Source organism: Paralichthys olivaceus, chromosome 1, assembly GCF_024713975.1.
Source record: "Paralichthys olivaceus isolate ysfri-2021 chromosome 1, ASM2471397v2, whole genome shotgun sequence".
NCBI classification, from domain to species: domain Eukaryota; kingdom Metazoa; phylum Chordata; class Actinopteri; order Pleuronectiformes; family Paralichthyidae; genus Paralichthys; species Paralichthys olivaceus.
In genome coordinates, this window is record NC_091093.1 from 23,603,863 (window position 1) to 23,631,775 (window position 27,913).

Below are 27,913 nucleotides of genomic sequence, written 5' to 3' on the forward strand. Positions count from 1 at the left end.
GATAGTTTGTTGTGTTGTATCCTTAACTGGTTTATTGCCCCTGACCCTGTGTGGTATCTCTCCATGTTATCTCTCACAAAGCTCTGACCTCTGCAGCTCCTCCATCCTCATAACTTGATGTATTATTTTTATAGTCTTGTGGTTTTTTTCTCATCCTGAAAATGAAGTTTACAGTGTCGGTGTTGCTCCCACTCAGTCACCCCAGCTCCGGTTAAGACCCTCCCCTCCCGCAGGCTGCGGCGGTGTGTCCGGGTATAAAACCAACGCGCTCCCGTCTCCTCAGTCTAGTGCACCGGCTGTGAGGCGGCTCGTCGACCCGCCTATCCGAGCAGCAACGGCCAGCAGAGAATAAAGGACAATCTCTCAGAGTATAACTCTGCTTCTGCGCTCGCTTCTTCTTGTAAACTTGTCTTTCGAACTCCTTTTCCCCTCAAAATGACTGGTGGCCCGCTCACAGGGTTGCTGGTTGCGCTGTGCGTAAGCAGCGCAGTCCACGCCGTGCCAAAGAAGCAGCAGAGAAGACAGACGGGTCAGTATCAGGTGTATCCTGAGCTCCGTGACGCAGCGGCTGTCACTCCAGGTTGGTACAAGGGCTTTCATTACCTTTTCAAAATCGAAAATCAACTTTCCTTAATGCGTAAAAAAGTCAGAGATGATTTTTTATCTCTGCGTAATTTTGCTTTCTGGTGCGTAAATGTACCGAGTTGACAGTAAATGACACCATGGAAAACTGTATTATTCAGCTTTATGTCCCTTCTAGTATTTTCAAATCAGAACAAATGATTGCATGATCTCATTGTTTAATATTATATCACCTGGTGTCTAGTCGGCTGTGAGGACAACGGTCGCTCCTACAGACCAAACGAGCAGTGGGAGAAGCCCTACCTCGGCAGTATACTGGTGTGCACCTGCAGTGGAGCCGCAGGCATCAAATGCAAAAGTAAACCCGAAGGTCAGTGAGATTCCCACCGGTTAACACCCAGAGAAATGTCTCATCGGGTCATTTCTTCTCAGGCTCACTTTGGTTTGGATCAGCGGCCCCCCTCAGTGCAGTAGAGCTGCTGTTTCAATGACATCGAGTAAAAGAAAATACTGTGTCGGCTCTCACACTATGTCTAAAACAACAGGACTGAGTTTCTTAAGAAAACACACATGGGACCACTTTTAGATTTCCAGTTGTTCCGTCACCAGTGCGTCTTTACGCAGCGCAAGAGAAAAACACCCACAGCAGGTAGAACAATAACAGCCTCTTAACCTTTTGGCCTTTCCTGTTTTTGTCTCAGTTGTGGACTCCTGTTATGACAAGAACAATGACCGGACATATCGGGTCGGTGAAACCTATGAGAGACCAAAGGACGGCATGATGTGGGACTGTACCTGTATTGGTTCTGGTCGGGGCAGGATCAGCTGCACCATCGCAAGTGAGTTCAAGTTCAAATATTTTTATGTGCTTTATCAGAAATAGGTTTCACTTCAAGCTGAATTGGATTTTAGCGTAATTTCAATTTCTTTTGAATTGTATCTCTCCTTGTTGGATTCATGGATTGGTGTTAAAACACTTTACTTACATTATATAGATACAGTGTGTATGGTTATCAAAGCTATAGCAGTGGACTCAACTTCAAATCTATGTCATTTCCAGATCGTTGCCATGAAGGTGGCAAGTCTTACAAAATCGGGGACACCTGGCAGAGGCCTCATGATTCCGCTGACTACATGCTGGAGTGTGTGTGTCTGGGAAACGGCAAAGGAGAGTGGACATGCAAACCTGTGGGTGAGTAACTTGACCTCACAGAACTCTGGAATGCAGATAAATGGAAAATATTTACAGGAGAATTTATCAGAAGTGTGACTTTGTTTGAAACCATTCTAAATATTTGACAACAGTCAACTCAAACAAGGTGTGTGTGACAGCATGCATCTTACGCCACAGCTATTGATTTCCCCGTGGTTTATTTCTCATGGAAACATTCAGAGGACGATTCAAATGTCAAATGATCAAACTGCAGACGCATTAAAATGAAGGTTTATACTGTGTGTCTTTTTTACCTGTGCAGCTGAGCGTTGCTATGACAACAGTGCTGCATCATCATATGTTGTGGGGGAGACCTGGGAGAAACTGTACCAAGGCTGGATGATGCTGGACTGCACGTGTCTGGGAGAGGGGAATGGACGCATCACATGCACCTCAAGGAGTAAGAAGAGGAGAAACACACACACACACACACTTTTTCATACTTGATTGGCAGCTGTTGACAGTTCTTCTGCCATCAGATCGCTGCAATGACCAGGACCCCAAGAGGTCGTACCGCATCGGAGACACCTGGACCAAGACAGACCCAAGTGGAAATCCCCTTCAGTGTCTGTGCTTAGGAAACGGCCGTGGAGAGTTGAAGTGTGAAAGACACAATGCAGGCCGAAGTGAGATTAAAAATCTTTACTCTTGTTCAAGTTCAGTTTTGCTAAAAGTGTTCACTAAATGGAAAAAGCTTCCCTGATATCCATCTTTCTCTCAATCGACTTTGGTGTTGCACAGCCACAGGGGCTGTTGTTTTGACCCCCACCCACACCGTGCTCCAGAAGCGTATCGATCCCCCCATGGAGGGAACCTGCCGCACAGACTCCGGAGCCACCTACTACGACGGGCAGCGCTGGATCAGAAACCAGGGCAGCAAGCAGATGCAATGTACCTGTCTGGGCAACGGCGTCAGCTGTCAGGAATGGGGTGAGCGCAGGAGAGAGGGACGAAAAGCAGGGGTCCCAGTTTCCTTTTGTTCAAAACGTCTTTAAAAAGATCAAATCCCTTTCTACTCTCTTTCCTCTCTTTCCTGCGCAGAGAACAGAAACCACGCGTATGGTGGGAACTCTAACGGCCAGCCCTGTGAGCTCCCCTTCGTCTTCATGGGGAAGACCTACTACTCCTGCACCTCAGACGGACGCTCAGACGGGCAGCTCTGGTGCTCTACATCCTCAGACTATGATAAAGACCAGCAGTATTCCTTCTGTACTGAGAGGAATGGTGAGACGCAAACTTTTGTTGTTGTATTGGGTTGATGTGGGACCTCGTCCCTAAAGTAATGGTACTGTCCACCACCAATATAAAGGTGTTGGATGGATAAGAATATCAGTGCCAACATTCGGAAATCTTTCACAAATCCCATCCCCCAAACTCAGTGATGTGTGTGTGAATGCTTGAATGCCAAAACACAAAATTGTTCAAAATGGTAACCATGTTAGAGATGAACAATAACAGCTGTGTCTCCTTCTTGATTCCAGCCATTGTGGCAACACGAGGTGGAAACTCCAATGGCGCCCTGTGCCACTTCCCCTTCCTCTACAGCGGACGCAATTACACCGACTGCACAGCTGACGGACGCCGTGATGGCATGAGGTGGTGTGGTACCACCTACAACTACGACACAGAGCAGCACTTTGGATTCTGCCCCATGGCCGGTGAGTGTGCGCCCACTGCTTTTCAGTTCCTCCACACCACGCAGTCATGCACCATAAGTAAAATCAACCACCGGCTTTCATCTCATTTATTCTCAGGGAACATGGGTAATATGGTTTAACTCAGAAACGTAGATATGCTATACTAACATGGGTTAAATACTTTGTCTTTGTAGGGCATCACGCTAAATGCTTTGGTCCTTATCTTGTTCTGATGGATGGTAATGATGCTGGTTGTTTGGGTCACTTGTGGACAATTTGGGACTAAATTACTGACTTTCAGAGGAAAGAACATTCATGGGAGAGTAATGACTCCATTAAGGCTGTTACATAACACACAGATTCACAGCACTGAGCTCAAGTGGGCCGAGTAGAATTCACACACGCACAAATACAGCAAGTCGACAGAGCAGTCAACTATTCCTTGTTTTTCTTTCTTCTTCATGTCTTCTTCATGCAGCCCATGAGGAGGTGTGTACCACCAACGATGGAGTGATGCACCGTGTTGGCGACAAGTGGGACAAACGCCACGACATCATGGGTCACATGATGGAGTGCACGTGCCTGGGTAACGGCCGTGGGGAGTGGAGCTGCATTGCTCACTCACAGCTGCAAGGTCAGAGAGCGAACTCCAACAAAACTGTTTAAGTCATAGCAACAGAAGTCACATGATCGGACATGAGATCATGACATGCGTGTTCTTGTCTCCCTCCTCCCTTGCATGTGCAGATCAGTGTATTGTTGACAGCCTCACCTATGAAGTAAACCAAGAGTTCTCCAAACGCCACGACGAGGGCTACATGATGAACTGCACCTGTTTCGGGCAGGGACGTGGACGCTGGAAGTGTGACGCTGTCGGTGCGTTCAAGGCTTTTTTGCAGCTGAGAATTACTGCCCCACCATTCTCTGTTCCGTGCTACCATCTCTGTCGTCTTGTGTTTTCACCAACAGATCAGTGTCAGGAGCCACAAACCAGGGAGTTCCATCAGATCGGAGAGGCTTGGGACAAGGTAATCCATGGCATCCAATACCGCTGTTATTGCTACGGCAACGGGATCGGCGAGATGAGATGTGAACCCCAGCAGACGTACCAAGGTAGGAAAAAGAATCCTCCCAACATCGTCACTTCAAAGTTTCTCAGAGTGCAGACTTGAATTTGCACCATGCAAAGTCATATGAGCCACATTATGTTGGTTTTTCAGTTAAATAAACAACAAAGCTGATGCAGAAGTTAAACAGAGTCTCGTCTGCAGGGTCATAACTCAGTCAAGTCCGATCACACAGACACAGAGAAACTCTTTTTTAGATTCAGCTCGATGAAGGTGTTTTTATGTTTGTGATGTCCATCATGTTTATAGATCTACTTAAATCACAGCAAAAATATTCTACTTATAACTTCACATCTTTTTTATAAACCCTGATGTTGGAGGTTTTCCTCAGAGTGAGAATTAAAGTCATCTTGTGTTAGTTGTCTTTACTCTTATGTTGTCACACGCTGCTTCAAAGTGTCTTCAAACTATATATTTTTATCATTGTTTTAATACAAGACCACCAGCGGCTGGAGTTACATATAGTAAGTTTAAACTTGAACAAATGAGCAAAAAGTTAAGATGTTATTTGAATCTACGCTTTGTTTTCTAGTTGTGAAAATCAAACATGACATAATTGAGATTCACTTAATCAGGGGTGAAAGACCCTAATCCTGAAAACCCCTGCACACGACATGATGATGCAGCAGTAATGACCAGCAGTCGTCATGACCAAATAAGGAGTATTATTTTAATGACAACACTAGTCTGGCTTTTATTTCCCAGCTGCTTCTGAGCTGTTAAGAGCTTTATTTGTGTTAGCGGCACTTATTTCACTTTCTGACATCCACCTCCCTCTCACCCGACACCTCCCGTCACACGTCATCGAAATGAAAAGTTCACTTCAGGTCAGCGGGGGTCGTTTTTCCCCCTCCACTTTGAAGTCAAATGAGGAAGTGCAGAGCAGGCAATGGCGTCGCCCCTGTTGGTCTTTGAGGTTTTTCCTCACCCGCCTGGTGTAAAGAGTTGTTTGTGCTGACCTGCTGATGGGAATGGGATGCTGGGCTTATTCAAGGGGGTGGGGGTTGGGGTTTAGCCTTTAAAAACACTTCCTGGCTCCAGTATCTCTCATGCTGGTTGGGTAAACGTTGCTTAATGTGATACTTTGCTCCTGAATCAAACATTGACCTGAAAAAGTTACAGTTGCAACATTTATCTCGCCGGGATCCGTCAGAGGAGAGTGTGTCGGTGTGTGTGCGGACCAGGGCCTTGAGGGGAAAGCAGGCAAATGCAACAGCTGATGAGGTTAATCCACAGCAACGGCAATTCTTTTTTATGGCCTATACACAGGAGACTACAATTAGCCCTGGTCTGAAACCTAATGAGGCCTCGTGTCACAGACTTTTTGCCCAAAGCTTCATAATTTAAGAGTTTGGATGAAGACTAGAATGTCTAAATGTGTGTGTATGATGTGCCGGGGATGGTGGTGGAGGTTTGAGCTTAAACTGTATTATTGTGACCTTTATTTATAAAAGAGTCATTTGAAGATTTGTGAGAGATGTGTCAATTCCATTTTTCCATTCCCCAAACAGATTCTGATACCTGGACTACAGCTGATAACGAGTTCCAATCTAAGAAAATGTTAATTTATATACCGGGATATTAGGGATTGGTTTAATGTGGGGCCCCACCCAGGTCCCTTTAGCACTAATATCCCCTGAAATGCTCCTGTGATGCTGTATGTGTGTATGTGTGTGTGTGTGTGTTCTTCAGGGTGCGGAGGCTAGATAAACCGTGATGAATATAGTACTCAGGTGTCATGTCAGAGTAAGATGTCGGTGGTTGTTTGAGCTGGTTTAGCACCGTCTGGTGATTTGGTTCAATCCCAAAACAATGATTCCATCTAACAGTGCCTCACCAAAAGGAGAAGCCAGCCTTCACCCACACCATCTCCTCCACCTAACACAGCTATATTATATGTCTTTGACAATGTGTGATTCTTCTCTCTCCTGATGTCCTCCTCAACCTTTTTTTTTTTTTGTCTGACTCAGACGGCCACAGACCCGTGCAGGTGATCATTACCGAGGCTGGAAAACAGCCAGACTCCCACCCCATCCAGTGGAACGCCCCTTCATCTGTTCACATCACCCAGTACATCCTCAAATGGAGAGTTGTGAGTCAATCTTTTGGTTCATAACACAGGTTACAAATTACTTTTGATAATTAAGATCAACTCTCTCTTCTTAGGAAAATATCCCCACCCTCTCTGAGAGGTTTTTATTTTCTCACGTCTTTTTCCTCAAGTCGAGCAGATTTCTTTTGAAGGGGTTTGTGTATTTTGGACGGCAAAGTCGCTTAAGGTCCTCATCCGGCTCTCCTGCTGAGAAAGTCTAAGAAAGTTTTCCAACTGCATGCAAACCAGTTGAAATACTTCTAAAGCAGAGTATGTGGCAGTAGACACATCTGAGCCAGTGTGCAGTCCAAAATACACACACCAGCTTGTTTTTGTTTAAATATTTTAGAACCTAATTAATTGTGTTTATTAATTAATGTTTTTTCTCGTTTATAGTCAATTAAAAACATTCACTCCTGAGCTTGGAATTACTTGTTGAAATAACGTCAGCTTTTGATTGTATAACATGAACTTCATCAGCACTTGTCTTATATTTCAGTAAAACTTAATTTCAACTTTTTTTCCCGGTAGAAAAATGCACGAGCACCCTGGAGGGAGGTCACCATCCCCGGCCACCTCAACTCTTACACCATCGGTGGGCTGCGTCCAGGCATCACATACGAGGGTCAGCTGATCAGCGTCCTGCGTTACGGACGCCGCGAGATCACACGCTTCGATTTCACTACTACCCACGGTTCCTGTGAGTAGACCTGAGCGGTAACATTCTCTCAGTGCCGCACATTTAAACAAATATTCTCATGACCATTATGCCCCCTGTTGTCTTTTATAGTGGAGACGTCAGAGGGAGAGACAACGCAGCTTCCTGCAGAGGTGGACACCTCAGAGTCAGTGACAGAGATCACCTCAAACAGCTTCGTCGTGTCCTGGACCTCAGCCTCTTCTACCATCTCTGGCTTCAGGGTGGAGTATGAGCTCAGTGAAGATGGGGCGAAGCCGAAAGTTCTGAGTGAGAGACCGTCACTGAAACCCCCATAATGCTTTAATAAAGTCACATAGATATTATTCAATTGATTAATTGTATAGTTTCTCTGTTGCGGTTCTGACTGATGTATCTCAGGGAAAATAAATGTTAAGGAATATCTACTGTTGAACATGAGTAACACCTGTATCATACGTTAAGTTTTCATACGTTTTTAATCTGCTTCTCCAGATGTTCCCCGCACGGCCACCTCTGTCACCATCGCTGATCTGCTGCCAGGACGCAGGTACAACGTCAACGTCTTCGAGCTCCCAGATCAGGGGCAGCCGAACCTCATCCTGACCACGTCTCAGACCACAGGTACGAGACACCCTCCCTTTCACGTTGTCACGATGAACCTCGGCCCAGGATCCTGCAAATTGAGTAGGTTTTTGCAGAAGAATATATAATCCCATGGTTTGCCTTTTCCGCAGCTCCTGACACACCTGCCAAGCATGCTGTCGGTGAGGTGGCAGATACCTCCATTCGAATCAGCTGGTCTAAACCTCAGGCTCCAATCACTGGTAAACAGAAACCCTCTGTGTGTATATGCGCTTTAAAGTAGGGGTTTGGATTAAGAGATGTAACCGAGTATGTGTGCCTGCCAGGTTACCGTGTGGTGTACACGCCTTCAGTGGAAGGCAGCAGCACGGAGCTGAACCTGCCAGACTCAGAGACTTCAGTGACCCTGGTTGACCTTCGCCCCGGCCTGCTGTACAACATCAGCATCTACGCTGTAGAGGAGAATCAGGAGAGCGAGCCTGTGTTTGTACAGGTCACCACCAGTGGGTCTCCTCTGCCTGGTAAGCACATGGAAGGTTATCCTGGTCTTTGGAAAGTACATTCTTCATTTTTAGATAATTCTTTGGACATCAGTGAAAGCTGAGCAGATTAAGTTTATACCTACAGCTGCTGATTCCTTATAGGGCCTTTAGGAATGGCTTTTCACTGTTTGGGGAAAACTGAGCGTGTCAAAACACTACAGTTAAAGCTATACCAGCGTAGTACTTTTTTTTCCCAGGGCTTCTTATGTTGAGGCCACAATTGGCCCCTGAGTGACCCCTCTTTTAATTCACGGTGGGCTCAGAAACACACACCGGTTCAGACATGCTGCTCGCAAAGTTCATACATTTTCTTAAATGAGATTTCCATAGCTGACGTTTTCCTCCTCTACCTGGCCCAGCTGTTTTATTACACTTAAAAACAAATCCAGATGCTATAGACACTGCCCGTGTTTCTTTTTGCACATCTGGTTTGACCTTTCTCTTATATTTTCATTTAAGCCTCTTATTTCTCTATAATACCCATAAATGCAGATTGTTTTACAGTACATTTAATTTGCCTTGTACAGCACTTAAACAGTTCATTTAAAGTCAAATGACATGCATGTTAAGGTCAGGTTGATTGGAGACTCTTCTGAATGGAGTTTCAGCCCTGTGACACACTGGAGACCTGTGTTGCCAGCTGGGATTGGCTCCAACTCCCTGCTTGACCCACAAAAGCATGAGTGTTATAGTTGATGGATGGATTTTTTAACACTGGAACATATTGTGTTTACTTTCCAACCAACAAGCTAAATGCATTCTCTTCCTCCAAAAAAACTCTAAAGTGTTACCACAGATCAAAAACACCAACGGGTCCGTTACAGTCTGAACTCGGATGATATCGCTCAATCTATGACTTTCTGTCCACAGAGGTGGTCCCGGCGCCCACAGACCTGCAGTTCTACGAGGTTTCAGACGTGATGATCACCATAACCTGGACCGGTCCACCCAGCGAGGTGACTGGTTACAGGGTGATCTTCTCCCCCATTGGCCCCGATGGCACTGACACGAGGCCCCTACAGCTGCCCATCTCCCCCAACGCATATGCTGACATCACCCACCTGCAGCCAGGCACACTCTACCGCTTCTACATCTACGCCATCAGTGGCGGAGTGGAAAGCGAGCCACTCATTGGACAAACGTCTACCAGTAGGTGTCACCATACACAGATTAAAGGGACAAAGGGAGATTACACCAACTTCTGCCTCATGTCTTTTATATTTACTGCCCCCTTCAGAACCTGATTCTCCCACCAGTGTTCACTTCACTGACATCGGCCCTGACAATGCGATGGTCACCTGGGAGGCTCCCCGTGCCATTGTCACCGGCTACCGTCTCTTCCTGAGCATCGAGGGCTCCAACCCCATCGAGAAGAGGATCCCGGGCCGGGTCACTCAGTTCCCGCTGAGGAATCTGCGGCCAGACACCCAGTACACTGCCACTCTGCACTCTGAGCTGGACAACCAGCTCAGTGAGGGCGTCAAAACGTATTTTACTACTGGTCAGTGTTGAGAGAAACAGAACATCAGCAGAAAGTTGTGTAACTTGTTGCAATTATTTTAATATCATTTTCCTCCCATTTTGTTCTCCGCCCAGCCCCCCAGATGGGAAATGCTCCACCTTTTAGCACAGAGGTCACTGACGCTTCTATCATCATCACCTGGATCCCTGTACAAAGGTTCAGCTACAAGGTAGAAACCTGCATCCGATCATCAGAGTAAAGAAAACATTTTCAACATCTAGAGAAACAGAATAAAAAAGCTAATCTGCTCTAATCACTATTTTAATACTGTCAGTGTGTCAAATCCCTGGGTGCAATGTGAAGGGGGTTGATCGCAGTCCCCTAAACATGTCACATTCTCATCCGTACCGATATTCAAGTTCTTTCCTGACCCATACCGTATCCTTCCAACAAGTTTCATGATAATCCATCCTGCAGTTTTTGCATAATCCTGCTAACAAACGCAGACGAAAGCGGAGGTAATTGGCTAATGTAATATTATTCTGTGGCTCATATGTACGGAAATAGGCAACAGTTTGGTAACATGTCCTCCTCACATGTTCTGCCACCAACTCAACAAAATGAAAATCCATTACTGCAGAATTCTGTTTATTTTCAAGTTTTCTAATTCTTGCCTCCTTCTCTCCAGCTGTCGGTGCTGCCCAGCCAGGAAGGCGAGTCTCCCAGAGAAGAGACCTCTGACTCTGGACGTATTCTTATCCCAGATTTGATTTCTGGAAATCAGTACACATACAGCGTTCAGCCCATCTTCAACGGACGCAACCGTGGAAACCCCATCACCCGCACCGTTGTCACTTGTGCGTTTCTAACTCACTGAGAAAAAAAATCTTCTTCTTAACAAGATTTGTGCGACTGTTCCTGACCACTCGGCAGAAGTTTGAGGCAGAAGTGAGTGTTGTCGTGAGTTTCACATGTTTGTCTGTCCTTGCAGCCCTGTCTCCTCCCACTGACCTCAGAGTGGAGTCCAACCCGAACACAGGAGATCTCACTGTCCACTGGGTAGCCTCCAAAACACCAGGTAAATATTGACTGTGCTCGCCACACACTGGCAGCCCATTGGATCACGGCAAGTCTAGACCTTGGCCTTCAAATGGTTTTTCTTTTTTGCACCAGGACAAACGGTTCTTCCCAGTATTTCTCTTTCATTTCTCACAGTGGCTCAACCTCATGACATTATGTTCCGTCTCCTCCATATTTGTCACGTATCCACCCACTTTGCAGGCTTCACAGGATACAGGGTGACGAGCACGCCGACCAACGGCCAGCGAGGAAACTCCCTCGAGGAGTTTGCCCGACCTGATCAGACCTCGATGATCCTAGAGAACCTTGATCTGGGGGTGGAGTACAACATCAGCGTCTTCACCACAAAGGGCCATTTGGACAGTGTGCCCGTGTCCACTATTGTCACACCAGGTAGGAGCCAGCAGGAAGAGTGTCTGTGTGAAAGAAAGAGAAGGAGAGAGACTTAGAAATTAGTCTGTATATATTGAGAATAAAGATAAAAACTTTAAATATCACATAGACCAACATTAACTCCACAGTCGACTACTACGAAACATTTCCTCCTCAGTTTCTTTCAGTCTTTTCAAAATCCTGATACTCACGACAATTTGCTGATGAGCCAAAAGATGAAGTATTTTGTTATTTGTGATACTTATACTAAAGTATAATTTTAACACATTGCTCCACATTCCTCATTTTAAAGCAAGCGACAGGCAGATCGTTTGAAAACCCCCTTTAAAATCACACAGTCTAAAGCTCTGACCTTATTCTCATAGTATTGACCTTTTTCCTTCATAATATTACGACTCTATTCTTGTAATATCATCCTCTTCATGTTGGAATTTAGGGACAAAATTTAGAGTGAACTTTGAAACAAGCCGGAAAACATGCACCTATGACCCAGTTACACATTCTTACCTAATCTGACGCCCAGTTCTTTTTACTATTTTGGTTTCCACTGACTCATTATAAAAAAATATCTGATGAAAACAGCTCCTGCTGCTGGAAATGACGTTTAAGCTATAAAACCAAAATGAGTTAAAAGACGATAAAAAGTTAAGTCAGCTCACACATCGTTTGATGCAGCTTTAATTATCATTAGCTACTACTAACATGATCACTGGCTGCCATGCATGGAGATCATATTCATTAATTGGGATGGTGAATAAATATTTCTTTGCATGACCAGAACTATATAATTAATCACTGCTTTGGTTTTAATATGTTTATATGACTGTAATTCTTGATGTTTGTTGACTGATGTAGTTTGTAATTATCTATCGAGCATGGCCTCTGTTACACTCTGACTGCTTCTCTGGAATGAAATGAATGATATTAATTTAATCAGTGTAATTATTATGGCTTTTGAATCTGTGTCTGTGTAATTTTGCCCGCGCTTCACCACTGGCCTAACCCTTTCAGAAATCCCCACACCAAGTCAAATTGACTTTGTCGACATTACTGACACCACCATTGGCCTGCGCTGGATACCTCCCAACTATACTGCCATTACTGGTTACCGGATAATGGTAGTTACATCAGGCGAGAGCTTGCCAATTTTTCAAGATATGGTGGAAGCATCTGCTGGTTATTACACGATTCACGGTTTGGAGCCCGGCGTGGACTATGACATCAGTATCGTCACTGTTACGGAGGAGGGGGAAAGCGAGCCGACCACATACACAAAGCAAACACAAGCTGGTGATTTGACTCTTTCACTCCATCAGTGGGTTGTAGTCTGAGAGAACTGATGCAGTCACACTAACAGCCCTTTTCTTAACGTGCAACATGCTACAGTCAAATTTATCATCGTCTTTGTTGTTCCTGCGTTCGCTGTAACTTTCACCCCCTCGTTCTTGCAGCCATTCCGGCTCCCACCAACTTGCAGTTTGGAGGAGTGGGTCCTGATCACATCAGGGTGACCTGGACAGTCCCGCATGTGGCCACACCGAGCGACATATCTCGGTTTGTCATCCGTTACCACCCTGTGGCCACAGATGATGACATCAAGGAGGTCAATGTTGGCGGAGCCACCAACACCTTCCTGCTGCAGAGTAAGACAACATGAGAATTGTGTTTCAAAGGGATTGTGTCTTCAAGAGGCCAAAATAAGTTGTATTTCTTTGAACTGCTCAATGTCAAGTCGTTCACGCTCCATAATAACTACTTCCTGTTAGATCTGCTGCCCAACACAGATTACCGCATCAGTGTGGTGTATGTGTACGGTGAACGAGAAAGTCAACCAGCCACAGGAACTCAGAGGACAAGTGAGTCTGACAGTGGGTTAACACAGTGGGTGCTGCAAGTTTAGTTCATATTTTACTTATGTTTTTTACAATATTTCATCACACAAAAATCAAGATGTTACATTAATTCATCTGTTTTTAATATATCGAGACAGAGGCAAACATCACCATAAAGAAAACCTTTTAAATATTTCATTATGCTGCAGTTAAGACAAATAACAGGACTGTTCTGCATTTGAACAGAAAAAAAGGATTTAAATATGAGAATTCGTAATTTGAATGAACAAAATCTAACTGCAAATGAACTCAAATCATTAACCTTTGCACTTTTTTTTATTGCAGGTTTATTAATTTAAACGTAGGCCAATGTATTAGAGTACACCGATTTAATTTGAAACTTAATTTGAAAAGGGACGATAACATTAACAGTTTGCTGAAATGCTCATTTTCATCAGCAGTTCCTTTGTCAGATGTGTTTGATTCATTTCACTATTTCTATAATTAGTTCTATATTATTGTTCATACATGTCACTTTATTTTTCTTTTTGTCTAGTTAGTCCATTAGAAATTAATTAAATAAATAAATAAAATAATAGATATTCATGGTACTAAGTTTTAGCTTGACTTCATTTCAGAAACCAACAGATTTTTTAAAATTCATTATTTCACTTGTCATTACTTATTATTATCTTCATAATAATACATTTTTCTAAATCTCCTAATTCTTTCCCCTCCAGCTCTGGACTCCCCCACTGGCTTGGACTTCTCTGAGATCCAGACCAACTCCTTCACTGTTCACTGGCTCGCTCCAACCGCAGCCATCACCGGCTACCGCATCCGCTACCAGCAGACGAGCGGCGGGCGGACCAAGGACGAGAGGCTGCCCCCGACCAGGAACCGCTTCACCCTGACTGGACTGACACCAGAGACGGAGTACCTGATAAATGTGTATGCTGTCAACAACAATCAGGAGAGTCAGCCTCTCACTGGCACACAGGCCACCAGTGAGTCTCCACACTGGTTTCTACCATCACCTCTGGTTCTCTTCTGCCACTGATCTTCAACAGCTGAATCATGATTTTTGTTTTAGCACCTCTTTCCTCTTCTATTTCTTTTCAGTCTCTGATGCTCCCACTGATCTGGAGGTAACATCGTCCACCCCCACCAGCATCACCATCCGCTGGGACGCTCCCTCGGTCACAGTGAATAACTACCGGATCACCTACGGAGGGACAAGTCAGTACCAGTGTTTTCATAGCTTCCTCAAAGACCTCAGCCATATTCTGAGTTTAACACTCAACCCTTCATCTCTCTCCGGTTCTAGGTGGCGAGACTCCTCAAGAATTCAACATCCCGGGCAGTCAGACCACCGCCACCATCACTGGTCTCAATCCCGGTACTGATTACACCATCACGGTCTACGCCGTCACTTCACGAGGGGACAGCCCTGCCTCCAACACGCCGGTCTACATCACACACAAGACTGGTACAGCAACATGGACGAACACCTCCTAAAAACAAAAAAACTTACTGTTGAGGGGTTTAAACTACGACGTCATGTGTCCATCTCTCCTTCAGATATCGAGACTCCCACTGACATGAAAGTAACTGATGTGAGCGACAACGCCATCACAGTGCGCTGGTCTCCTGCTCAGGGGCCAATCAGAGGCTACAGGGTCACCAGTGTGCCAAAGAACGGGCTGGGACCCTCCTACGATGAGGTGGTGGCACCTGGTAAGAAAAACAACTGTTCACAACCAGACTGACACCTTTGTTAAAATATAGAACCAGAACATCCTGTCCTCATTTGATTCTTTCCTGCTCTTCTGCTGCAGATCGGACACAGATAACATTCACAGGTCTGATGCCCACTGTCGAGTACGTTGTTAGTGTCTACGCCCTGGGCAACGATGGACAGCCCTCTTCCCCTGCAGTGGACAACACCATCACTGGTTAGTTTGACTCATTTCAGACTGGCTTCATTTCAGGGACTGTTTTGATAAAACATGCTCTGCCAGTTTTTTTCAGTGTGTAGTAATAATAATAACTATTATTATTATTATATCGTTTGGATGAAATGTATTTATACTGCACTTTTCAAGCAAGGTTGAACTATTTCTGAAATAAGGCAAACAAAATCATGCGGTTAAAAAAACAAACTTGATTAAAATGATTTTAGATGTAATATTATCTATATAGAACCTCTTCATTTAAAGCCCACAACTACTTTCTTTTAAGCTCTATTCATTGCATCAGAGGTGAATATGTTCTTTAAATAAAAACAACTGCTTAGAGCTGGAATGACTCCCTCCCTTCCTGCAGCTATGGATCGTCCCAAGGACCTGACCTTCTCCGACATCGACTCCACCTCTATGCGCATCACTTGGGACAGCCCCGATGGCACAGTGACATCATACCGCGTCACGTACTCCAGCTCAGAGGAGGGTGAGAAGGAGCTGCGTCCTGCACCCAGACCTGACCAGGACAGTGTGTTGCTGAGAGGCCTTCGTCCCGGGACCGAGTACACGGTGAAAGTCTTCGCTCTCCATGGCCGCAAACCCAGCACACCCTTAGTGGGAACTCAGGCCACAGGTAGAAATACATTCTGTAGAAAACTCAATCATGACTTTATTTATTCCCTGAGTCCAACTCTAAAATGCTTTTTTTGCTTTTGCTCTCAGTGATCCCTGCTCCGACCGACCTGGTGATCTCTGAGGTCGGTCCCTCTACCTTCACTGTGTCATGGCGAGCCCCCACTGCTCGCCTGTCGGGCTACCGCGTGGTCGTCATCCCCAAGAACATCAACAGCCCCACCAAAGAGATGAATGTTGCTCCAGACACCACACGTGTCGTCGTACCCGGGCTCATGGTAAACACATGTCTGGTCTATTTACACAGGTTCGTAGTCAGTCAGTGAGTAAGTAAGTAAGTAAGTATCAGCTGTGTGTCTCTGTATCGTAGGTGGCAACCACGTACCAGATACAGGTCTACGCTCTGAAGAACTCTGTTTCCAGCAGACCACTGGAGGGAGAGACCACCACGCTGGAAGGTCACTGGCTGCACCATGAATGAGAAACATTTCCAGTCATCACCGATTATCATCCACTGCTCTGTTTCACGTCGGTTTTCCTCTCCTCCTTATCACAGACGTGAGTCCTCCTCGCCGTGTGCGTATCTCTGATGTGAAGGACTCTTCCTTCACCCTGAACTGGCGCACCAAGATAGAAACCATCAGTGGTTTCCTGATCGATGCCACGCCTGTCGGTGGCTCGCGCCCAACCATCAGCAGGACCATCCCAGGAGAGACACGCACCTACACACTCACAGGTACAACGCCATGTCCTGCTTAAACCTTTAAAAGATGGGAGGAGTTTGGGAGGTGTGTTTTATTTCTTTTTTTACAGTGTAACTTGCTTTTTTCCCTCAGGTCTGCAGCCTGGCACCACGTACACTGTTAATCTGTACACTCTGAATGGCAACACAAGGAGCGCCCCGTTTACGCTCACAATTCAAACAGGTACTACACAAACCTATCCATCCAAAATTGGCTTTTATAACCACTTAACAGCCATGTGGTGTCTTCGTTATGTTTGCCATTATGAATACTTTTACTACACAGAATAAACAATGCAGGAAAATATGTGTATTTATTTTTATATGTCGGGTAAGAAAAAATCTTAAATTTTATTTTCAAGCTCCATATATTTGGTTGTTTTCTTTTTATTTATAGTTATAATGAAGTTTAGGATTTAACTGTAAAATATCAAGACTCATCTACATTTATACTGGCATCTGCCCAATCCATACGGACTGATATAGAATAATAACCAGATTACCCGGTGTGTATTTTTCTTCATAGCTCAACCAGTGGTCCAGGCTCCCACCAACATTCAGTTCACATCTATGACCCCTACCTCCATCTCCTTCACCTGGCAGCCTCCTGCCACGCAGATCACAGGATACTACATCACGTACGAGGAGCAATACGGAGCGCCACGGGAGCTGTTCCCTCAACCCCACGCTGGTCAAAACTACGCCACCGTCTCTGGTAGGTGCTCGCAAACATGTGCCAGATTTATAAAAATCTGCTTCATGTGGGTTCCATTGCTTATTATTATTTTCTCACATGTCAACATGAGTCGAGTGCATCCTAACTGTTCCACTGAGGGATAACTGTTCCTCTCATCAGGCCTGAAACCAAGCACAGAGTACATCATCAAGATCATTGCCATCCAGAACACACAGAGAAGCACGCCTCTGGTGGGCAGAATCAGGACTCGTGAGTATTATCACACTTCCCTTCTGTACTGTGACAAATGTAATGGTAAAAGATACCTGTTCAAATTATTTAGCAAAGGAATAAAACTGAAATCAGGTAAGGGTAAACTGTAAAAATGGGTTTGACAGGCAGCTTTAATCTGCTCAGAGGCTTTGAGATAAACTGCAGTCAAACAGCATCAGGCTCCTAAAATAATAATATTTTTAATATTTTATTTTGAATGCCAACAGAAATCAAGTCATTCAAAATATATCCTGTGTGTTTGCAATATTACAATATTCATGACACAGAACCCCAGTAATGCTGCATATCCATCACTCCCTGCTGGCAGAGATATGTAACAGCAGCTCTGCTTTACAACCCCCTCACCCACCTCGTCTAACTGCTTCCCTAACCCCGTCTCTCCGCCCAGAACCAAGCTCCCTGCTTCCCCTGCCTCTGCCCCACCACCCTGGTGATGACAAGCTGGATGTGCCAGAAACTCACTTGGACAATAGAGTCCATGTAGTGGGTCCCAATGGCCAGGATGGGCTTGGCGATCACAACCAGCATGTGGAGTACACAGAGTACAACAACAATGGAGACAACAAGTTTAATGGAAACAGTGGCCACCCACAATACCCCTATGGGCAAGTGCGTGAGCCCCTGGTCTTTGTGCCCCTCCCTGATGCAGAGGGCCGCAGATTGCCCATACTGAAGCTGAACGTGCCCGTTGGCTCCGCGTTTGGTAATGACACAGGGGTGCCACAGGAGGCCCAAACTCAGACCACCATCTCCTGGAAGCCTTACAGTCAGAGCAACGCCTACCTGGTGTCCTGCCAACCTCTCACACAATTAAATGAGAAGATGTTCCAGGTAAGAGACGAGGGTGTTAGCTTCCAGTGATAATCATCAGTTATATTACATGAAAACTCTCATTTCATGTAATGTAACCTCATCGCTGTCTCTGCCTGTCCAGGTCCGTCTGCCAAACTCAGCCACCACAGCCACCCTGATAGGACTCACCCCTGGAGCGAACTACAAGGTGCTCGTTGAGGCTCTGATGGGGGCGCTCAAACACAAGATTCTGGAGCAGGTTGTCACTGCTGGAAACACAAGTAAGTGACCTACAGCTACTGCTGAGTGTAAACGAATCAAACACCTGCTAATTAGGTTGGAACTCCAGCGTGTATAAAAAGGTTGGTCAACTCTTTCTGAAAGGAAGAGAGCAGAACTCCACCTCTGCCCAACAGGCACCTTATGAAACCAAATCTGAATTCACTAGATCTGGATCTGCTCCAAATTGCACACACATAGATATCATTCATATCATGCCAGATTTGTTTCATCAAGATCCATTCATTTGCTCTTCCTCATATTCCAGTCCCAGAAGGAGGGCCCTCCACCGGGGACTCGTGTTATGATGCCTTTACTGCAACCCACCATGACGTTGGCGCTGAGTGGGAGCGGATGTCCGAGACCGGCTTCAAGCTGTGGTGCAAGTGCCTGGGTCTGGGAAGTGGCCACTTCAGATGTGATTCATCCAGTAAGTTTTGGACACTTGATTTTCAGGACATATTTGTAATCTGCATGGAAGTCAGATTCTGCCATTTTGTTAAAAAAAAAAAATCCTTTAAGTCAGTGTCATAAGAAAGTTTAGTTAATCAATTTGTTAAAATAAAACTTTCTCTCAAAATAACATTTTATGTCAAAATAGCAACTTACTGACTCAAAATAACAACTTACTGACTTATTATTGATAATTCTATTATTCGTATTATTCTCTCTCTGATTAGAGTGGTGCCATGACAACGGCGTCAACCATCGCATTGGAGAGAAGTGGGACCGCCGTGCAGAGAATGGTCACTTAATGAGCTGCACTTGTTTGGGAAACGGCAAAGGAGAGTTCAAGTGTGAACCACGTAAGGCCTCCCATCCACCCAATAAAATGTTCTATGACTGTTTGAGAAGTTGCGTGTGAATTTTAACATGTTCGTACTCCATCACAGATGAATCCACGTGCTATGATGAAGGGAAAACGTACCAGGTGGGCAACCACTGGCAGAAGGAGTACCTGGGCGCCATCTGTACCTGCACATGCTTTGGGGGTCAACAGGTACAACACATCAGCCTCACTCTATCTGGTTCTGATGTTCAGTGTGATGCTCGTTATCCTGAATCAATGGAATGAAACGTGTAGACACATGTGGCTGAAGAATGTTTTGTCTCATCAGGGCTGGCGATGTGAGAACTGCCGCAGACCAGGTGCTGATGTTGATGCCAGTCTGCTGCAGCCTGTGAGATATGGAGAAAACACCCTGCACAAAATGGTCAGTTCAATTCATCATTAAGTACTTAGAGATACGTAGCAACTCTTCATTAAAACAGAGAAATCCAATGTTGATGATTTTCATTCACAATGGTGGTGAAGACTTACCTTTTTTAATTTTCCTGCAGAATATTCATTGCCCCATCGAGTGCCTCCGACCCGAGCTGCTGGCAGATGCACTCGCTCCACCAGTTCCCAGGGAATAAAAGGATCAGTCGTCCGACATTTGCTTTGCTCCCTCACCGTCCAAACGCTGCACTGTCTCTCCCTGTAGAAGCCACGCTGTCTGTGACTGGACCGAACCAACTGCCTGATCACTTTCTGACACTTCTCGCCAAAGATGTTACACCGCCTTGCTGCCTTAATCATTAGCTTTTATTATCATTATCAAATTCTCTAAATTTTTATTTTGTAAGGTTTCCATCCATGGAAGTAATTTCGGGCTTGTGTCATATTTATACTCTTGTCAAACTGGCATTTGTTTCTGATTTAAGAATTCTAAAACATTTCCTTATCGAAAGAACAAAAGCTGTCAGAAAGTAAGCACTGCTAAAGAATGTCAATGTAGCTTTGTCCATGAAGAAGTGTTTCTCTTTTTCTGTAGCCCCTCTTCTGTCCCCTAGGGGTCGCACTGTGTGTGATTGACACTTTCTTATCCCCAAATATCTTTGTACTAATTTATCCCTTTAATCTCAAGGTGTGAATGTGTGAACTGGGATGTGAGAATTTGAACTGTTCTATTTTTGTACTTTGTTGTCAGTGCCAAAGTTGTTTCTATCTTTGACAGAAAGAAGTCCCTTGTTTTAATAAAGCTGGAGAAATCCTGAAACCTTACCTCAGTGTTGTTTGGTTTTTGTAAATGAGAGAAATATCAAAGGCACAACTTAACTATTCAATTAACATGATTGTAAAGTTTCAAAAATCCAAATGTTTTTGGATTACAGACAAATACATCAAATAGTTGATATATTAAAGTCTGGACCCACTGACTATGAGGCCAGCAAACTAAAAACAGACAAAATACCTGTTAACTGTCATTTACAGTTTATTTAACGCTGAAATGTGATGAACATACAATTAACAGTTTGTGTCTAATGTTAGGTTCACAAGTCAGGGATGCAGTTAGTGTTGCAAAACCTCGTAAATTTAGCATGATGCAGGTAGGAATGTTCTAAGTAACAGCAATGATACCCTAATACCCTAATTACCCTAATAAGCAAACTTGGAAAAACAAGATGCTCAGTGGTGGAAGAGCCGCAGGTTGGTGTGGACCAGAGTGATGCCCTGCTCGTTACAGGCTTTGATCACAACCTGGTCGGCAGCAGAGCCTGCGGGAGCAGCGATGAACTCGACACCACTCTACAGACACACACAGAGCAGAGAGGCGTTAGTGAAGGCGGTTGGAAAGTTCTTAAGCTGCTCTCAGACATGCACAAGTAACAGACCCCAAGTAAAATGTCAGTGTGACCCTGTGAGGACACAGCAGGAAGTGTCTGGAACATGATGATGCTTTTAAACAAGCGACAGATGCAAAACAAACAAAAATAATCAAATAGAATAGAAATATCTCAGAATGAAAAAGAGGTGCAATAGAAGATGTCGAGATTCAAGAATTATTTTGAGATAAAATGTCATTATTTTGAGATAAATGTCATTATTTTGAGATAAAATGTGATTTTGACAAAAATTATCATTATTTTTAGATAAAATATTGCTATTTTGAGAGAAAATGTTTTGATTTTGACATAAAATGTTAATTTGAGTCAGTAGGTTGTTTGTGAAATGCGTTATTTACCCGTTTGGCACGATCTATGTTGTCTCTGAAGGGGAAGAAGGCGTCAGAGCTGACGGCCACTGCCTGCAGGGAGCTGATCCAGGTCTTCTTGTCAGTCTCCGACAGAGGCTCAGGCACCTCTTCATACATCGACTTCCATATTTCCAGGTCGGGACCCTGGCAACACAAAATACACAGAATCAAGACAAGTGCTCCAAAAACCAAAAGTATTACAGACAACACACGGACTGACCAGCAGATTAAAGGTATAATTGCATTTTTTTTTATAGTGAAACGTGAATCTAGCTTAGACTGAAAAGAGCCTGTGACGGTCCTTACCTCTCCAATAGTGTTGCTCACATATTGGTCGATTGCATTGGCCATCTCCGCCCGCTTCACACCGGTGCGAAACTTCATGTCCAGGACACTTGGGTGGTGCCTCAGCCACCAGTTATCAGCTTTGTCACCTGCCAGCCGTGTGCAATGGATACGAGACTGTTGACCCGCCCCAATACCAATGACCTGTAAAACAAAAACGAGAAACAAATTAGTGAAAGACGAATATGGCTCATTTTGATTTCATTCTCCCGCCTGTTCTTACCTGTCCATCTTTAGCATAGCAGACAGAGTTGGACTGAGTGTATTTGACGGCGATCGTGGCCACTGTGAGGTCACGCACCGCTTCCTCAGAAAGCTTGTGGACACAGAAAAGGTCAAAGTGTGAACAATTATTTAAGTCTGATTGTATCGCTAGTAATTAAGTTATTAAAAATAATACGAAAATTTTGACCTACCGAGCCATTGGAAACAATGTTGCTGAAGAATTCCTTATCAATAAGGCCTCCGTTCCTCTTTTGTTTGAGATGGAGACCAAATAACACTCTCACCTCAGCCTCATCAGGCTCGTAATCTGGATCCATCTGAGATGAAAACACATAAATGGTGAAAAATATCAACTCAAACAGCAAATTTAAGTCGGCATATACAGTATGATTGACAAAATCTTTACCTGAAGTACACAGTATTTTCCACCTTTCTTTTTGGAGAGGATCTTGAGCGCCTCCTCATCGTAACCAGGAGCAATGATACCATCAGACACCTGAGAACAATTGATTGAATGAAAACAATGTTGCAGAAAAATGTAACTATACTCGCAGCAAAGAAACTTTTTTAAGATGTTACTGCTTTGACACAAGTCTTTACCTCTCTTGATATAATCTTAGCAGTGGGAACGTCACACACATCTGACACAGCGATGAAGTCTCCAAAAGAAGACATCCTGTCAGAACCTGGTGATGCAGACAGCGTTAATGCAGCTCCACGCTAAAAAAGTTTAAGGCACAAACTCCAGGAAAACTACTGTATGGTTCTATTTTCACCTCTTGCTCTGGCGTAGGCTGTGGCCAGCGGGGTGAGATCCTTTAACATGTCATGCACCATGCACACTCTGGCTTCCTCCTCAGTCAGAGGAACTCCTACAGCAGCTCCTTCAGAAGAAATGGGAAAAGGTTTTTTCGGATTTAAAGTATTTTTCTCTATGTCCATGTTTTGACTGTTAAGTGTGTCTCTTAAAGAGTGTGTCTCTCTTTGTCTCACCAGCAGGGCTGACATGTTTGAAGGAGGTGGCAGCAGCCAAGCCCAGGGCACTCTTTAACTCTCTGACCAGCTGCCAGGCGTTCAGGGCATCGCACAGGTTGATAAAGCCGGGGGAACCATTGACCACTGAAAATCAAAATGAATTTATGAAAAGGAAAAATAAGTTGTAATTGTTCATTACCTTGCTTCACACTTGCTGCCAACAGAAATATCTTCTATCACACACAGAATTTTAATTATTTTACTTGTGAATCACTAAACTCATTATTTGAGGCAGACCAGGAAAAAAAAAGGTTTATTTGTAATCTAAACTCTGGTGACCTCGTTCTTTATGTCTGTTACACTCAGTTCAGATGCAGTATTCACATCTGTCCCCAGAGATTTGATCAAGTCTGAATAGGGTCACTGTTAGTCTGGATAACATCAGTTCAATGAAGAAAGTGAACTGTTCACTGAGTTTATCTCATCTAAGTTTATGTTCATGCATAAGTTTGACTTTGCAGAATATAGACCTGTTCATTCTCTGGAGGACAGAAAAAGAAACTCGTTGTCACATGTGTCAATAAATTCTACACTGCAGCTGAGTTTCTAAGTTTAACATAAAGACTGAGAACAACTGGCCTGGCTCTGTCCACATGTAAGAAGATTTGGTGATAATTAACTCTGAAGCTGAATAATTTGCAATTTATTAAGCATCTAATTCTCTGCCAGTTAAGTTCACACAACACATTCTTTAGCCTGATTTTCCGGTTGCCGATGAGTTTTGGAATTCACAGACAAAAGCCCCAGATCTGAGTCAAATCGACGTTTCATTGACTGTCAGCAATTGCTTTGTCTTCAAGGAGACGATTTGAGGGGCTTACTGGCTGAAACAAAACAGTGTATTTCAAAAACGACTAATTATTTCAAAGACTCATTCAGGTCAGCTGGGACAGGTGTGATCTGGGTCTACCTTTGAGGGGGAGGGCTGGGCGCAGGGTGTAGAGTTGGGCAGGCGCTTGGTGGGGGTTCATGCCATAACGCAGAGGCAGCTGGGAAACACCAGAGCTGTACTCTCTGCGGAAGTAGTCTGATATTGCGTCATCATACTGTGCTGTGTGCGTGAAAGCCTGAGGACGGAGAAACACAGTTAGAAAGCTCAACAACTGGACATTTAATACAAGGTCATGACTACAATATGAGCCAAAACTCAGTTCATTCTTAACAAGGTGAAAGTTCACAGGGTGTCATATGTTTAACTCTGCAACCTGAACACATTTCAACTTGTGATAAAAAAAAAAAGGCTGCACTGGACTTTGCCTTTCAAAGACCTTCACCTCTAAAACAAATACAGATGTGAGCAAATCATCAGAAAAGATACTGTTTGGTGATCATCACAGAGAATTGTTTAGTTGCATTTCAGATTTTGGTCACATGTGCGCTCTGGAGGCCTGTTATAAGACAGGGGCTCATACCTCTAAAAAAACAAAGGCATGAATGAATAATCTTTTTAAGAACAAGTCTCAACAGTGACCCTGTGGAATTAACAGACACTTTTATGTTAGTGTGATTATGAAATATGGTAATAACACACAACTTAACTTCTTCTAACTTTAAAATGGCACTTTCTAAATTTACAACTCTGGAATTTGAGTTAGTTTCCTGTCTTTCTGTTAGCAACCGACAAGTTATTTCATTATCAACTGATCTGAAAATGATTTCCTTGGCTAATCTTTCAGTGGTTGGTTAAAATATTAAAAAAGTTAACTAAACTAGTAACTGTAAAACATTACAAAGACACAGCTACTGTAACTTCTTTTTAATAAAGTGACGAGTTAGAACATACTTCCAATCCCTTTAAGTCTTTTTAAAGCTTTTTAAAAAGACACCACATATCAACAGCAGCTGAGAGGGAGTTGGGTTTGAAGATGTGTGTGTTTCTCTCACATCGTTGAAAGTTAAAATGGTGCTTGGGAAAAACAAAAACAACCACGTACTTTAAGGGCCAGAGTTCTGCGAGTTTCCAGGGTTGTGTCTCTCTCCTCTGAACCCTCCATCTCCTTGGCAACCAGCGAATAGTCGGCAGGATCGCACACAATAGTGACTCGAGCGTGATTTTTGGCTGCTGCTCTAAGGAGAGTTACTCCACCTGAAGAAGAAAGAAAAATAAAATAAATAGATAAAAATCAAGATTTCACCATTAATAAGGTGGGGGAATAAATGTGATTTTTAATACAGTTGAATGCATGAAACTTCTGATACTTTCTGCTATTGAAGCAATGTTTGAAATGTTTTTATGTTTCTGTTTTATTAGGATACAATGGACTACTAAGCTACAACCCGACTCACCAATATCTATCTGCTCCACAGCATCCTCCACTGTAACATCCGGGCTAGAGATAGTCTTCACAAAGGGGTAGAGGTTGCACACCACCACTCTGAAAAAGAGCCAACAATAATTCAATCAATTCATACTCATCAAACTCTGAAAACAATCATTCACACACTTACAATCACACAGCACATGCTTATTCGTCTGATTTTAGTTATATGGATAGTTTAATCTGGCTTTTTGTGAAGCAAAACTGTGTTTTGTAAAGTTCTATATAAATATATTTGATTATATTAATTTTCTATTATTAGACACGTCATCCTCATACTCACAACTAGACCTGCATACTCTGTTTTTATTTTTCCTCACATAATGTGAACTGATTTATGATTTCTTTGCTTACAGCATTAGTTTTATTTTATTTGATGTTTCTGGCTCATGAGATGCGAGGACTTGTTTTTTCACATGATAGTAAACTTAAGATCTTTTTGAAGCCACACATTTCTTAAAGAAAGAAAAATGCATGCATTACATTACCAACCAATGAGGAAATAATTGTTAGCTGCAGCCCCCACATCTTTATCACATGCTCACAATCAGTCAATGAAACACAGAAAGTCTTGATTTTTCAATCCAATGAGTGAAGTGATGAAAATCTAATCAGTCAAGTTGTATCTCTATCAGCCTGTGTGTTTAATTTAGCTGCAGGGACACTGGGGATTCTGTGATCCCATCACATACCTCCATCCACAAACAAATGGCAGTCACAAGACCAGGAGCAGCAGTTTTCCAATTAACCAGCAGGCAAATCTACTACACGTGCTTCAAGATGAGTCTCTATCTGGACCATATTAGCTTGTGAGCTGCTTCACAGACACAGGTCATGCATGCTCTTAGATTCAACTGGGCTTTGTAGTTTTTATTTCTGTTTCAACCTTTCCCTCTCCAGGGTTTCTGCAAGCTTCAACAAGTTTAATCTAAGACTTGCCAAAACCATAATGAATGGAACCTAACATCTATGTCAAGTATGACGGAGATGAAGAAATGTCCCAGAATGACTTTCCCACCGCCAAGCTGAGTGCACTGTGATTCTCAAACCCCTAATTTTAGAGTTTAAACATAATTAAAACTTACCTAAACACATGTAAGACCCAGTGAGTAATATTTTAACATATTTAGGACTTTTTAAGACCAACAATTCTGATTATTTAGTTTTTAAAAACACCATCATCACCCTGCCCCTCTATCTATTGTAAATACACATTCATCATTGAACTGTGCTATTTTACAGCTGGGACTGTACAGGAGTAGATTTTGAGTTTCTGTGTTTATGAAATGTGAGACATGTCACGTGTCTCTCACCTGACCAGGCTGTAGCCCAGCTTCTCCATGTCTGCGGTGTCTGCGGGGGTCTTCCTGGCCAGGATGCCTCCATGGACGGCGGGGTGCAGGGTCTTCACTCTGCCCCCCAGCATCTCTGGGTGTCCGGTCAGCTCAGACACGTCCCTGAAACACACAGACACATACCCAGGTTAGATAAGGACAGCAGCGGGCATCTGTTGGACTTTGTGCATGTAGAAAAATGAGGAGAAATGAAGCCATAGCTGCAGAGGATGGAGGTTTTGTGTCAGGACCCGCCCGGGCACCCACCTGACAGCCAGTCCAGCTCCACGCAGGGCTTTGGCTGTTCCACCTGAGGCGACCAGAGCCAGTCCCACATCCAGCAGCTTCTTAGCGAAGTCCAGGAGTCCAGTTTTATCTGAGACGCTGAGGAGTGCTGCAGGAGACACAACACACATCCACACTAGTGTTTAAAAGACACAGAGGAGACGTGGAGGTTTGTTTCTACCGGGGAGGAGGGGGGGGGGACGCTAACCACGCTGGCTAATGTTAGCCAGTGAGCTAGCATCCTGCGTGTCGCAGATAAATAAAGTTAACAACAGCGGCGGAAGTTAAAGTAAAGTATCAGGAGAACGTGTTACCGAGCTCTGAGGAGGCCATGTTGACAGTCACAGAGTGTGAGAGGCTGGAGAGCAGGTTCCTGTCAGTTTCACCAGCAGAGACTCAAAGAAGCGTGAGACTCAAACACAAGCTCCTCATCATGAGATTCAAACCGGCAGAGACCCGCCCTGCTGACGACGGCCCGCCCTGCTGACGACGGCCCGCCCCTCACGGACCAGCCTACCCTCGTGTCAAAGAGCCGAGTAGAGATTTTATACTTATCGATTATAGATTTTATATATATAGATTATAGATTATAGATTTTATATTTATCGATTATAGATGATAGATTTTATACTTATCGATTATAGATTTTATACATATAGATTATAGATGATAGATTTTATACTTATAGATTATAGATGATACATTTTATACTTATAGATTATAGATGATAGATTTTATACTTATAGATTATAG

At 43.9% G+C, this 27,913-nt stretch overlaps 2 protein-coding genes across 3 annotated transcripts; one reads left to right on the forward strand and one right to left on the reverse strand.

The window, feature by feature from the left end:
- Positions 1-248: 248 nt before the first annotated feature.
- LOC109624813 (fibronectin-like) lies at positions 249-20,645 on the forward strand. Of its 2 annotated transcripts, XM_020079730.2 has the most exons (46): positions 289-580; positions 827-952; positions 1,284-1,421; positions 1,643-1,774; positions 2,058-2,195; positions 2,275-2,421; positions 2,537-2,725; positions 2,837-3,019; positions 3,277-3,453; positions 3,911-4,066; positions 4,180-4,308; positions 4,402-4,545; positions 6,530-6,651; positions 7,183-7,351; positions 7,442-7,618; positions 7,823-7,951; positions 8,065-8,154; positions 8,239-8,433; positions 9,325-9,603; positions 9,692-9,955; positions 10,051-10,145; positions 10,605-10,773; positions 10,908-10,994; positions 11,198-11,389; positions 12,401-12,679; positions 12,841-13,032; positions 13,156-13,245; positions 13,962-14,228; positions 14,344-14,460; positions 14,549-14,710; positions 14,803-14,958; positions 15,060-15,176; positions 15,547-15,816; positions 15,906-16,093; positions 16,186-16,273; positions 16,372-16,551; positions 16,652-16,741; positions 17,084-17,272; positions 17,414-17,503; positions 17,916-18,358; positions 18,462-18,600; positions 18,867-19,028; positions 19,279-19,404; positions 19,492-19,598; positions 19,717-19,812; positions 19,940-20,645. In XM_020079730.2, the coding sequence occupies exons 1-46, from the start codon at positions 436-438 to the stop codon at positions 20,015-20,017; spliced, it is 7,398 nt and encodes a 2,465-aa protein (XP_019935289.2). In that variant the 5' UTR covers positions 289-435; the 3' UTR covers positions 20,018-20,645. The 2 variants fall into 2 exon arrangements, with proteins under 2 accessions (XP_069381858.1, XP_019935289.2); XM_069525757.1 differs by lacking the exon at positions 12,401-12,679 and having other exon boundaries at positions 249-580.
- Positions 20,646-20,838: 193 nt separating this feature from the next.
- atic (5-aminoimidazole-4-carboxamide ribonucleotide formyltransferase/IMP cyclohydrolase) lies at positions 20,839-27,635 on the reverse strand. Its single transcript, XM_020080338.2, has 15 exons — positions 27,475-27,635; positions 27,143-27,269; positions 26,855-26,998; positions 25,510-25,598; positions 25,158-25,309; positions 24,134-24,290; positions 23,182-23,307; positions 22,965-23,072; positions 22,789-22,874; positions 22,595-22,684; positions 22,380-22,505; positions 22,187-22,279; positions 21,925-22,107; positions 21,607-21,762; positions 20,839-21,170 (listed from the first exon to the last, which is right to left on the reverse strand). Exons 1-15 carry the CDS (start codon positions 27,491-27,493, stop codon positions 21,051-21,053), a joined length of 1,776 nt encoding a protein of 591 aa, XP_019935897.1. The 5' UTR covers positions 27,494-27,635; the 3' UTR covers positions 20,839-21,050.
- Between the last annotated feature and the right edge of the window lie 278 nt (positions 27,636-27,913).